The sequence below is a fragment of the Castanea sativa genome, chromosome 8 (assembly GCF_040712315.1).
Source record: "Castanea sativa cultivar Marrone di Chiusa Pesio chromosome 8, ASM4071231v1".
Lineage (NCBI taxonomy): Eukaryota > Viridiplantae > Streptophyta > Magnoliopsida > Fagales > Fagaceae > Castanea > Castanea sativa.
The window spans coordinates 13,062,109-13,074,421 of NC_134020.1; the positions used below are offsets into that span (position 1 = coordinate 13,062,109).

Here is a 12,313-nt window from a genome sequence, read left to right on the forward strand (position 1 = left end):
AGGTATAATTTGAACCTATTTCATATATAAAGAAGGAGATTCATAATTTGTATAAAAAAAGAAAAAGAAAAAAAAGGGAAGATTCATAATTAGATAGGAAGGTAAGTAACAACACTTAGGTATAGTAAAATTTTGGTTTTTTTTTTTTTTTTGGGGGTCATTTAAAGGTAAATTAGATAATTCAAACAAGTGGAAATATAAAGAATCTCCGTTGGGAAACGTTGACAAAAAAGAAGAGGGTCCCCCAAAAGGCCAAAATCAAATGAAAGAGAAAAGGAAAAAAGAAAGTCATTGGTGGCGATATTAACATAGTGAAAGTAGCTCCAACTCCAAAGCTTACCAACACAACAAACTCTACCACCTCGTCTTCTCCGTCCCCGTTCTCTTTATTATTTCATTTCCCTCTTTCTCTCATTCTCATACTCTCATTGCCAAACCCACTGAACCAACCTTTCTTTCTCTTTTCTCTCTTAATTACCATTTCGCAATGGCTTCGCCTTTTCTCTCTAGAGTTCCTCTCTCCAACACCAACACCAACACCAACACCATCACCAATTTCGCTTCCATTTCCTTCTCCTCTTCTCTCTCTAATTCCCTTCCCTTCCGTCCTTCCTCCTTCTCCACATTTCCCTCCAAGCGTAGAACCCTGACCGTCCGATCCAAGATCAGAGAGATCTTCATGCCCGCCCTCAGCTCCACCATGACCGAGGGCAAGATCGTCTCCTGGATCAAATCCGAAGGCGACATACTCTCCAAAGGTGAAAGCGTTGTCGTCGTCGAGTCCGATAAAGCTGACATGGACGTCGAGACCTTTTACGACGGAATCCTCGCCGCTATTGTCGTCCCCGAAGGCGACTCCGCTCCCGTCGGCGCTCCTATTGGCCTTTTAGCCGAAACCGAAGACGAAATCGCCGAAGCCAAAGCCAAAGCCGCCTCCTCCTCCAATTCCACTTCTCCTCCGCCGACTTCTTCTCCCGCTTCGGCAATCTCTCAGCCACAGCCTCCGCGGTCCAAACCAGTCTCAGACTCACCAAGGAAGACAGTAGCAACGCCGTCTGCAAAAAAACTAGCGAAGCAGCACAAGGTTAATATCGAATCGGTGGTCGGAACCGGTCCTTTCGGCCGAATCACCCCGGCCGATATAGAGGCCGCCGCAGGAATCACACCTTCCAAGAGTATCGAAATCAAATCAAACGTGGAGTCTGCTCCACCTCCGCCTCCGAAATCCACGGCCTCCTTGGCTGCCCCGCCTCCAATTCCAGGTTCTACGGTGGTGCCTTTTACAACAATGCAATCGGCGGTGTCGAAGAACATGCTGGAAAGTCTCTCCGTGCCGACTTTTCGCGTCGGTTATCCCGTCACCACCGATGCCCTCGACGCCCTCTATGAGAAGGTACATTATTACATTTAGGGGGTTTGCATTCTAATCTAACCTCTGCTTAATTGAATTGAGAGTTTGATTTATTTGGCACTGTGGGAATAAACGGAGGTTTTATGTGATTCTGTTCAGGTGAAACCAAAGGGTGTGACCATGACTGCGATATTAGCCAAGGCTGCAGCAATGGCACTTGCTCAGCACCCAGTCGTCAATGCCACGTGTAAAGACGGCAAAGGTTTTACTTATAATGCTAACGTAAACATTGCAGTTGCAGTGGCTATTGATGGTGGCTTGATAACCCCTGTTCTTCAGGACGCAGATAAGGTACCATAGGCCACTTAGGAAATTGTCTTTTAATTTCCAGTTTTGAAGAGTTTGGGAGTGTTAGTTTTAGTTGGTGACATGTGTTTGATGGCCCTGGGGCAGTTGGATTTGTACCTGTTATCTCAACAATGGAAAGAGCTTTTGAAGAAAGCTCGGGCAAAGCAACTTCAGCCCAATGAGTACAATTCAGGTATTTACTATTGGTCCCTAAACTGTAGCTCAAGAGTGATTTTAGTGTCTAGAAGTTTAAAATAATTGCTTTTAGTTCCTAAAAAACTTCGAAGTGATCGCTGTTAGTCGCAATGAAGTGATGACACGTCAGTTTTAAGTTTGGTACAATCTAAAAGCGATCACTTTAAATTTCAAGGACTAACATCGCTAATGGGCTGAACTTTTGTACTAGGCTGAACATTTTTTCTTTTGGGGGGAACAAATAACACTAACTTATGTTCGAATTGTATGTAGGGACTTTCACTCTATCGAATTTGGGCATGTTTGGAGTGGATAGATTTGATGCTATTCTTCCTCCAGGACAGGCGAGTTATCAATAATAATGGCTAGGCTTATATATTTTGTTTTTTATTTATGAATTAATGAGATCGTTCTCACCCTTGTAAGTAATTAGCCATTTGGTCTAAATTTGGAACTATTTCCAGGGGGCTATCATGGCTGTTGGAGCATCCAAGCCAACCATGGTGGCTGATGCAGATGGATATTTCAGCGTGAAAAGTAAGATGCTGGTGAGTTTTGCTTAGTTTCCATTTCTTTAAAATCTATAAATTTTGTGTTTCACGTGCTTATAAACTAGTGGGTAGTTCTTATGAACTTTTTGTTAAGGTGTTGGCTAATATCTTGATCAGTCCCTTCCATAAAAAATATGTGTGATACTGTGATTTGAACAGGGAAATATGACGAAAACATGTTTGTAACTGATTCTGTGGTAAACATTCTAGTTTCAATAATTCATAATCGTCATAAGATGTCCAGTGAGAAAAACTTTGTAGTGATAAGTAATACTGTGATTCAGGTTTTGGGAACAGCGTCTACTTCTCAATTAGGAGAACAATGAGAATAATGCAGACAGGTCCATGGCAGTGTGTTTCTGAAACGGTTAATTTGGTCCAATCATGGTCACATTCCCAAAACTTCAAAAATCTGGTATATAGAACTTCATATTTAGTCTTGTTTGCAAGGCTGAAACAATGGAATAAAACATGTTCCCGAAAATATTTGCACATAGTTCTAAATCTTTGGATTATGATAATATCTCAGTGTGAATGCAAACACTTCATTCTCACTTAGTTCTAAATCTTTCATTAAGATTTTATTACTTCATTTCTTAGGTTTTCTTCCTTTTTTCTTTTGTTTTTGCATGTTGTAAGTGATTCTTGTATTACTAGGGTTATGCCTTCTGCATGTTTGGGAATGTTTTCATTTTTCTGTTTTCAAAAACATGTTTTTAGAGATGATCTTTTTTTTTTGGTTGAGCTTCAATGGAGAATTCATTCATAATTGCAAAAACAAAAAACAATTTTTTAAAACAAAAAAATTGTTTGGATGCTCATGGTACCCAATCACCATAATCTTTGGCAACTCCCAAATAATCCAAGATTACCCATTTCTTCAACAGCCTTTGTACCTCCACATCCAAATCCAGTTGATTCTAGCAACATCTTCTCATCACAGCCCAACAATATGAAACCACCTTCAACAACCAATTTAAGCTTCATCAAACCAACACATCACCAAACTCCATCAAAAGACCCAAACTAACACTAACACCAACAAAACTAGAGCCATAATCAAGCAGCTCAACCCAACACCAAAAAATCCCATTCGTTAATTGGTGAATCCACATTGAAAATTCCCATTACTCATGTAACTGATTGTGAAGGAGATTGAGAAGATTTGGAATCTAAGCTCACACTGGAGCTTTTCAGCATCGTCAAGGTGGAGGAATCAAAGGTTTTGCACTTGGCGATATGCTTGGAGTGAGGGATGCAGTTGGGCCAATAAGCAGCGAGAGAGGGACGAGATTTGTAAATGGGGGGCCTTAGGGCATGTTAAGAGAGAGAGGGAAAATCTGTTTCTTTGGCCATGAGTGTGTGGTTTTGGTGATTAAGTGACACAAAACCATGGTGCTATAGACATCAACCAAACCTCATATGATCTGAGTCTTTGTTCAAGTCGCGGAGAGAGAGAGAGAGAGAGAGACTTTCTGTCAATTGGAAAACAGAAACCAGGAAACTGAAAACATCAAAATGATGTTTTCAATTTTGCTTTTGATTTGGAGTTGCATTTCCAAAAACTGCTTTTTTTCTTTTACTGTGATTTGTGAATGCACCAACCAAACATGTCCTTTACTATATATCAAAACAAGACAACGTCATGAAGTTTAGTATATTCTTCAAAGTATGGAATTTTGAAAGGTGCCAATAAGCTTTAGATTAAATGGCCTCTCCACTTTATGTCGTGATAATGGGAAATGGGATACAGAAAAATCACCACCCAAAGTAAAGTACCAAGGATACTGGGCTAAACAAACTCGCCACTCAATGGAATTCATCCAAAGAGATACAGAGAATAAAACACAAGTATTTCTGAATAATCACTCTCTAAGTTGATTCATTCATGGTAGCCGACTAACTATATATATTGCTTACCAAGAATACAGGGCTAACAAACTCACCAGTCAGTGGAATTCACCCAAAGAGGCAATAAAACACAAGTATTTCTGAATAATCACTCTCTAATTTGATTTATTCATGGTAGCCAATCATCTATATATATTGCTCTGAATAGCCCTCTAAGCATGGGAGAATTAAATTAGTAAATAGTTCTCAAAACATAGAAAACATAGAGTAAATAAATGGTCAGATATTTCCCACAAACATCAGCTTTTAAGATTGACTAATTAAAGATATTAGGACTAGCAATATTGACTAAATAAATGTTGTAGGACCAGCCTCAATGGGCTTTGAATAATAGTACCAGCTTTGGATAACTGGGCCGGATTTGGGCCTCCAAGTCCAGATCATAGGATTCCTCTATTTGGGCTTGTAGGACAACAAGGGCTGCTGGGTCTGTTGGTTTATTGGACACTCCCATCTCATGTTGGAATCAAGTGAATGGTGTGGTCATTGGTTCAACATTCATTGATGCATATGTAACTCACTATTAAAAAAAATGCAGTGTGAAAGGGTGTGGTATCCTTTTTGTTATCATTTTGGCCCTCTTCTGTTTTCCCCCTTATCTTTCTTTTTCCGTTCAAATTTCTTCTAGTAATGAAATTTTTTGTTATGGGACAAATTTTTGGCTTTTGAATGGATAAGATTTGGAAATGAGGAGTGATTCCCCTTCTATCCAAGGGTGAGTGGGCGACAATGATTTGTCACTGGTAACTTACAATTACTGGTAACTTACAATTACAGGAATCTGACAGTAGTTATTAATTTAATGGATTTAAAACTTATATTAGATTCAGAAACATTATGCAGTAAGGCAAGGTTGGGGTAGGGCTGCTGTACCCAATGTGGAACAAGATGAGAAATTACAGCCCCACCCTCCACCCCACCCTTGTTTTGTTAAGGGTTAGATGGAACACAAAGGCAGGCATAATTCCAGGTCCTCTGTTAACTTTGCCTCTTGCATTTCACAAATATATGCTTCCATTCTGCTTTGTATTACTTGACGTGTTATTACTGAGAATAGATGTTGTCCTAAAGGGTTAAAAGTCTTTCTCAACTTGAATCTCCTAGTATATCAAATCTATTATCTGGTGGAGAGCATCTGAAAGGAGAGAAACAAACGTTGTTCCTGAACCTCATCCTCATGCATCTCTATTGAAATGACTCTAGGGGAGCAAAATCCTCACTCTAGTTCTTTATTTGCAAAAAAATATGTTCTTTGGCTCTGGTATATGGAGAAACTATCTTTAGTTACTGTTTGGATTGTCTGAGATAGGTCCCTCTGCTATCCATGAATGTAATATACTATGTATTTAATATTGTCAATGAAACATAGAACAGCTTCTCATCTGAAAAGATCACCAAACTTTTCTAGTAGTTAAATTTCTGCAGAAGACCTAAACCGAGTTGGTGTGTTACTCTTTTTACAGGTAAATGTAACAGCTGATCACCGGATTATTTATGGAGCTGACTTGGCTGCCTTTCTTCAGACCTTTTCAAAGATTGTAGAGAACCCCGAAAGCCTGACATTGTAGATGATGTGTCAGGTTTCTACAAATTGATACCTGTTGACGTTGAGCTTCTATTCTTTCATGGGTGTGATAATGGTGTGTCTACTTGACAGAGTGCCTGACCTAGTTTTGCAGTGGTCCCCCACAATGTTATGCTTATGTTGTCTTTCAGTTTGTTTTGGTTTTTAAATGTTTCCAGTACATTTCCTGATACTGTTGAGTAGATTTTGATAGAGGAGAATAACTTTGAAGGTTTTTGATGACCTAGAGCCTGTTTTATTAGGAAGTGAGTGGTCTTATAAGTTCATTTTTCCAGCATTATTAGGGCGTAAAATTTATGTACACATTGGCAGTACATGACATGGTCAAGGTGGTGTTGAAGCGTATATGGTATCTGTTTTTGAATTGCATATGTGGCAACCGTTAGGTTTTTTTTTTTTTGGAAAGGTGGCAACCATTAGCTGTTAAATAGGCCTCAATTATCATAAATAAAAAAGTGACAAATATTTACTTTGTTTACCACCATCTTTAGACTGACAAAAAAAATCTTTTGGTTTATAATTAATTGCATGTGGAAAGAGAGATTTCCCGCACTGGATGTATGTGAAACCTTCCATTTTGGAGGGGAGTGTGATGTAAGAATCTTGGGTAGGGGTTTTGTTATGCATAATGTTTCAGTTCGGATCAGCTGTTTGAAAACCTATGTTTTGTCAATTTTTTCAGTTAAGTTACATTTTGAAAACATATTTTATTAAAGCGCAATTAAGCATTTGGTAAATTATGTAAAAATTGCTGTTGTGGAAAACTATAAAGCGAAAAAAATGCAGTTTTCTAGAGATTTTAGGAAAACACTCCATGAGCTATGATTTGACGTAATTTTCTTACGAAAGTAAAATCAAATGCCAAACCTGCATTTTCGTTTTAAAAATCGCTCTTTGTCGTCCATTTTCTTCAGGAAATAGTAATGCCAAATGGGCTCTTTGCAGCGATAATTATCTCTCTACCAAAATAGATCAGTAACCACCAATGAGAAAAGGTTAACGGAATGCTTTTTCAAGAAACAAAACTAAGATATCGTGCGCTTGGGCCGAGTTTGGTAGGGTCTATCATACGAATCCAAACAAGCACCAGGAATATAATCATTTAATTTCAAATTAATAAGAATAAGTGCAAGGGAACAACTCTTTTTAGTGACAAATTGTGAATGATAGAAAATATAATTAGTAGTAATCTATGTGAAAGTGATTGTTTGTCACTCACAACTTATCATCTCAATAAGTTAAGAAATAAGTTGCATCTATAGGAAAAGTTGAATTACTAAATGATCGTTCTAAAATTTGTCTGCTTTGCCATACAGTTCTAAAGAAATATTGTCCTGTCTATTTACCCATTGTTGGTGACAACCTCTTTATTTACAGATCACCACAGTTCACTTAAAATATTGTCCTATCTTTAATATGCTTGCCAACAACTACAACAAAACTGATTATTGTATAATTACTATAAGAAAAAGCATTGCTGGCGAAAAAGGGGGGAAAAAAAGGACTAATAGAAATGGCTATTGTTTTGAATGAGAGATGCTTCAATGGAGCTCTGCAAATCTCTTCAACACGATCTTCAAACATCAAGATGCATGAGTCATGACAGACTTCCTTGTTGACTGAACAAGAAATCCCTGCTTTTTTTGTTTTTGTTTTGTTTTGTTTCCCACAAATGTGAATTCACCAGTCCAAGATGACATTCCTAGAGAGGTAAAGTTTGTCAATGTACTCTATTACCGGAAGTGCTGCACTGATATACCTTCTCATTTTCTTCTCTGCTGACTGATCTGCAACAACATTGATGATAAAAGTTGAGGTCTCTTGGGGAGGCCACATTTCTAATATAAAATTGAGAGAGAAAATGGAAGCTAAGATGTTATGCTCATCTGGTGAAGAACAAAAGAATATATCATTGTTAGTGCACTATCAGATCAGGCCTAAAATCACTTAAAAGGATCAACTCTGATAATAAACCTTTCTTAGATCAAGCTTCAAACACAGAGACAATGATGAAAATAATCATGTAATCTTCAGCTTGATAACAAATCATCTACAAGATAGGTATGTATCACAAGGACTGGGCTACAGCTCAGCTAGGTATTGATTACCCATTTATTCACATTAATTTTCCATAATTTAGGATTAATTTGGTGAAAATAGCTCTCTACTAAAACAGAACTATGGCATTTACCTGAAAGAAAAAAAAAAAAAAATCCTATGGCAGTATGACCTCTGAAGGAAAAAAAAAAATGTTAAGAAGTATTAAAAAAAAAAAATTTACCTCTCCTTTCCCAGCCTCAATGCAAACCTATGGTGTCATGCAACCTAATATAAATTATCTAAACAGTGCCAACCTAACTTTAAAGCATCGTTCATAACATAAATAGCTTGTTATAAACAAGGCGATAGTGTAATGTTTTGGTAAGTTATTAAACTATCCATATTAAATATATCATAATTGAGATTTTAAAGAAACTTCAGATTGTACAAGTATCCATTTGCACTTCGTACTCTTTATGAAAAAGAAAATACGCCTAAACTTGAAATTGGAAGTTTAATTCATACAGTTTTAATGAATTTTTATAGCTCACTTCAGACATAGTATTTCTAACAACAATTTCTAATGCATTTTGCATCTACATATGATCAACATTTCTTTTATTTGCTCTGTTTACAGGCATTATCAAGGAGCTTTGGTTTTGTTCCTGGGGTTACCTTTAGCATTAGCAATCTACATTGCAAATCTCTGATTGCAAGGTTCAAACTTGGTGCTCAAAAAGTAAAATTAGATTCAAACTCACCAGTTTCATTGAGTCTCAGCAGAAGTTGGTCTCTTGTAGGAAGAGCATACATTCCAGCAGCAACTGCTGTCCTGATTGTCCATGAGTGGTATGGTGCACAAACTTGTGCATAAGCTGTAGAAGCTGCTTCCTTTAAAGAGTACTCTCTAAAAGTGACAAAAGAAAATTATTACATGTTAGTAGCGAAGGGCAAGTACAGAGTATCGAATTTAAAAAACAGTTATAGAACAATTTGGTTTTGACCTGCATAAGCAGTTAAGCACTAGGGAAATTTCAATTAATCTGACCAAAAAAAAAAATTCGATGGACTTTGAATTCGTGTTAAGCACAGTCATTTGATTATAGCCATACTGACATATAGCTGAATAGAGACAGAGTCAATCTTTTTTCATGCCATTACATTAGGTTTTTATTTTGTATATACAATTCTGTATAGGGGATATGAAATAACCTGCCTAGTCGATTTGAATGAATCTATACTAAACCACTAAAGAAAGTGCTTAAATCATGTATTTATATAAAAGGAACCTTTCTCTTTTTTCCTGTTCTAATCTGTATTTTTCTTTTCCAAACAAAATTAATGGTTAAATGAAAATAATCCCAGAATCAATCAAAATCTCACTGTCTTTAGGTTATTCAACTGAACATTCTCAATTAATTTGCAAAAATGAAATGCATACGTAAGTATTTAGATTTTAAACTCACTGCATTTAATTTTACCAAAAACATTGACATGAATGATGATGGGTTGTAGCATTGTAGGTAAGCTACATGGGCGGCATAGAACAACAGCCAGGAATTTAATTGCTGCTAGGAAATAGAGTTCAACTTCCAAACAAAGTTTTTATAACAGATTGTTTAGTAATAGATGAATCACAAATTGATGCTGCATCTTATTCAAGTCTATGTAAAAAAATAAAATAAAATAAAGATGCAATCATGAAGAGGTGGAACTTACTCCGTTGCCAAAAATTGTTCAAACAAAGCTCTGATGAGGTCAAGACCCTGTCTTACTCGTCGTAAATTACGTGAAAGGCTTCCGGGTGTCTTTACCGTGTCATTTGCAACATCAAGCTCAAGTATATCTTCTATAGTGTCATATGTCCTTGATGCTTCCTTAAGATCATGTACCTGAATGTATAAATGGGAGAATTAGATTCAGGAAGTCCAATTGAATGCAATCATGAAGTATTTACAAATTGGAGGGCATTAGGAGCAGTGCATGTAAATAATATAAGAAATATAGAATTTAGAAGGCAGGCTCGAAGGCTTACAGAGAAATAGAGGCATTTATAACAGCTACAAAACCCTTATTCTCTAGTGGCATGAATTTAACAATGGAAGATGAAAAATGACCATGGCAATCAAAAACTAGTATTACCTCATCCATGACCATCAGAAATCTTAGAAAGTCACTAAAGAATACGAAGACTGCCTATCATGGCTTTAAAACTACCCTTAACACACAATATCAGACACACACACACACATGCTCTCTCTCTCTCTCTCTCTCTCTCTCTCTCTCAAAATGAATAAATCACAGAGCAAATATGACTTAGTGTTGTCCTAGAAATTTATAAATGTGTGAACCTCATTATTTACATGAAATATTTTCAATTAAATTGTAAGCTTATTAAAATTTTCATGTGTCCAACATATAACAAAGTATAGAAAGGATGTTCTGTTTCAATGTTCATAATCTTTAATAAACTTAGAGTAATTTCTCTATTTCCAAATTGAAAGAAGCTTTGCTTTGAGTCTATTTATGAAGACATTATCTCTTCGATGTTTGAAATGGAAGCATCCTCGAAATGTGTTATTTGTGGCACCTCACAAATGGCAGAATTACAACATAGGAGATAAGCATTTCGCTTTTTTTGAGGAAACCAACCTGTAAAGTGAAATTTCACTCAATAATAAGATTTTTCACCCTCCTTGTTCAAGCTATATATTGATTAGTAACGAAAAACTAGCCTAACAATATATCCCACCCTTAACTATTTAGTATTTAACTCAGTTCCTAATAATAAAAATACAATCTAAAAAAAAAAAAATGATAAAAAGAGATAAAATAGAAGCATATAACATTCCACCTTGTTGTCTACCATCTTATTTCTATTCGAATAACTGATACTATAAGTAAACTCCTCCTCCAAAAGTGAAACAAGAATTATTTTTTGCTTTGAAAAATCATGTATTTGATGACCCAAATCAAAGCATGATCAAAATGTTGAACTCTGACAAAAAAAATTAACTGCTTCCCTAATAATCACAATCCAAGCAAGAAGAAGATATATGTTGTGTTTAGATTCTTTTCCGAGTTCATAATTATAACATTAAAAAAGTTAAAAAAATTTCTCTTCAATTGATTAATAAATAACTGAAATCAACATAAACTCTTTTTGGTTTTGGGTAAAAAAAGAAAAAGAGAGTCGTAATAGGATAGAAGGGAAGCAACCTTGGAGACGTATTCCAACTCGGCGAACTTGAAAGCGAGGCCAAGGCAACCAAAAAGAACAGAGACGAAAGAGCAGGCGTCGCAGAAAGTGTCCAATCTCATCTCTTCTTCGGAGCCTTTCTGGTTTGCTTTTGAAATCTCGAGCAGCTCCTCGAATGCCTCCGCCATAGCCGATAGAGGCGTCGTCATGCTGCAAGCATTATTGCCGTGCCTGTACGTATCCATCGCCTCTTTTCTTTTCTTTAATTTGCTGGGAAAATGCTGTAAAAACAAATTAAGAAGACTTGGTATATAAATTAAACTATTGCTTCTTGTTGTATGTATAATGTGTATTTGATTCCCTTATTCCATTTTGGTTTCAGCACCAACGCACCACGACTCTGTGTCTCTTCTCTTGTCTTGGGGGATTTTGATTATTATTAAAGTAGGACTAGGATAGCTAAATAGGAATCGAATTTGAACATCATCAATTAAATTAAAGGTTAATGAGTTATTATTGGGACCCCACACGCCAAACAAAAAAAAAACATTTAACAATTTGGTTACTTTGCTTAGGTTCTCTCTAAAACTATTGGAAAGACGTGCGGAGTGGTAGGAATGTGATGGTTTGAAGTTTCGCTACGGATGCGCTCTGCCTAAGGAAAAAGAACCTTCTTCTCTCTCTCTCTCTCTCTCTCTCTGTTTGTTTGATACAAACACAGATTATGATATATGAAACGAAAAGTCAATCTCTGGTCTATATAGCTTTCCCACAGCAATATCGCTCCACCTCCGTCCATCCCTGTCACGATCGTGGGCCATCATCTCCCCGGCCCAAATTTTGCAGGGCTTGCTTGACTACTGGACCCTGGTCCTCTTGGCCCATACAATTTTCTAACTTGTTATTTTAATTTTCTTTTTCCCCGAGTTTTTTTTTTTGATGGGTTTTTCCCCGAGTTAATTGTGATTATTAGAAGCATTCACAGGTCGGGTTTAGACTTTAGTAAAGCAGAGGGCTAATTCATCAATTGACCATTCTTTGCCTGTTTATTTGTGGTAATTTTCAGAGGGATAGATAAAGGAGAGTGGAAAATAGGAGAGAAAATGGAAAAGGGGGTTGTTTAGTTAGAGGTG

The 12,313-nt window shown here is 36.7% G+C and overlaps 2 protein-coding genes across 3 annotated transcripts; one reads left to right on the forward strand and one right to left on the reverse strand.

Moving 5' to 3' along the window:
- Positions 1 to 294: 294 nt before the first annotated feature.
- On the forward strand, positions 295 to 6,310 carry LOC142607640 (dihydrolipoyllysine-residue acetyltransferase component 4 of pyruvate dehydrogenase complex, chloroplastic). Of its 2 annotated transcripts, XR_012839358.1 has the most exons (7): positions 295 to 1,393; positions 1,511 to 1,702; positions 1,805 to 1,892; positions 2,168 to 2,238; positions 2,359 to 2,442; positions 2,730 to 2,860; positions 5,820 to 6,310. XR_012839358.1 is itself a non-coding variant. In XM_075779207.1 (6 exons), the coding sequence occupies exons 1-6, from the start codon at positions 488 to 490 to the stop codon at positions 5,922 to 5,924; spliced, it is 1,446 nt and encodes a 481-aa protein (XP_075635322.1). In that variant the 5' UTR covers positions 296 to 487; the 3' UTR covers positions 5,925 to 6,310. The 2 variants fall into 2 exon arrangements, 1 of the variants encoding a protein (XP_075635322.1); XM_075779207.1 differs by lacking the exon at positions 2,730 to 2,860 and having other exon boundaries at positions 296 to 1,393.
- An 895-nt stretch (positions 6,311 to 7,205) lies between these two features.
- LOC142606858 (ACD11 homolog protein) lies at positions 7,206 to 11,637 on the reverse strand. Its single transcript, XM_075778218.1, has 4 exons — positions 11,201 to 11,637; positions 9,701 to 9,873; positions 8,743 to 8,888; positions 7,206 to 7,728 (listed from the first exon to the last, which is right to left on the reverse strand). Exons 1-4 carry the CDS (start codon positions 11,423 to 11,425, stop codon positions 7,622 to 7,624), a joined length of 651 nt encoding a protein of 216 aa, XP_075634333.1. The 5' UTR covers positions 11,426 to 11,637; the 3' UTR covers positions 7,206 to 7,621.
- Positions 11,638 to 12,313: the final 676 nt, after the last annotated feature.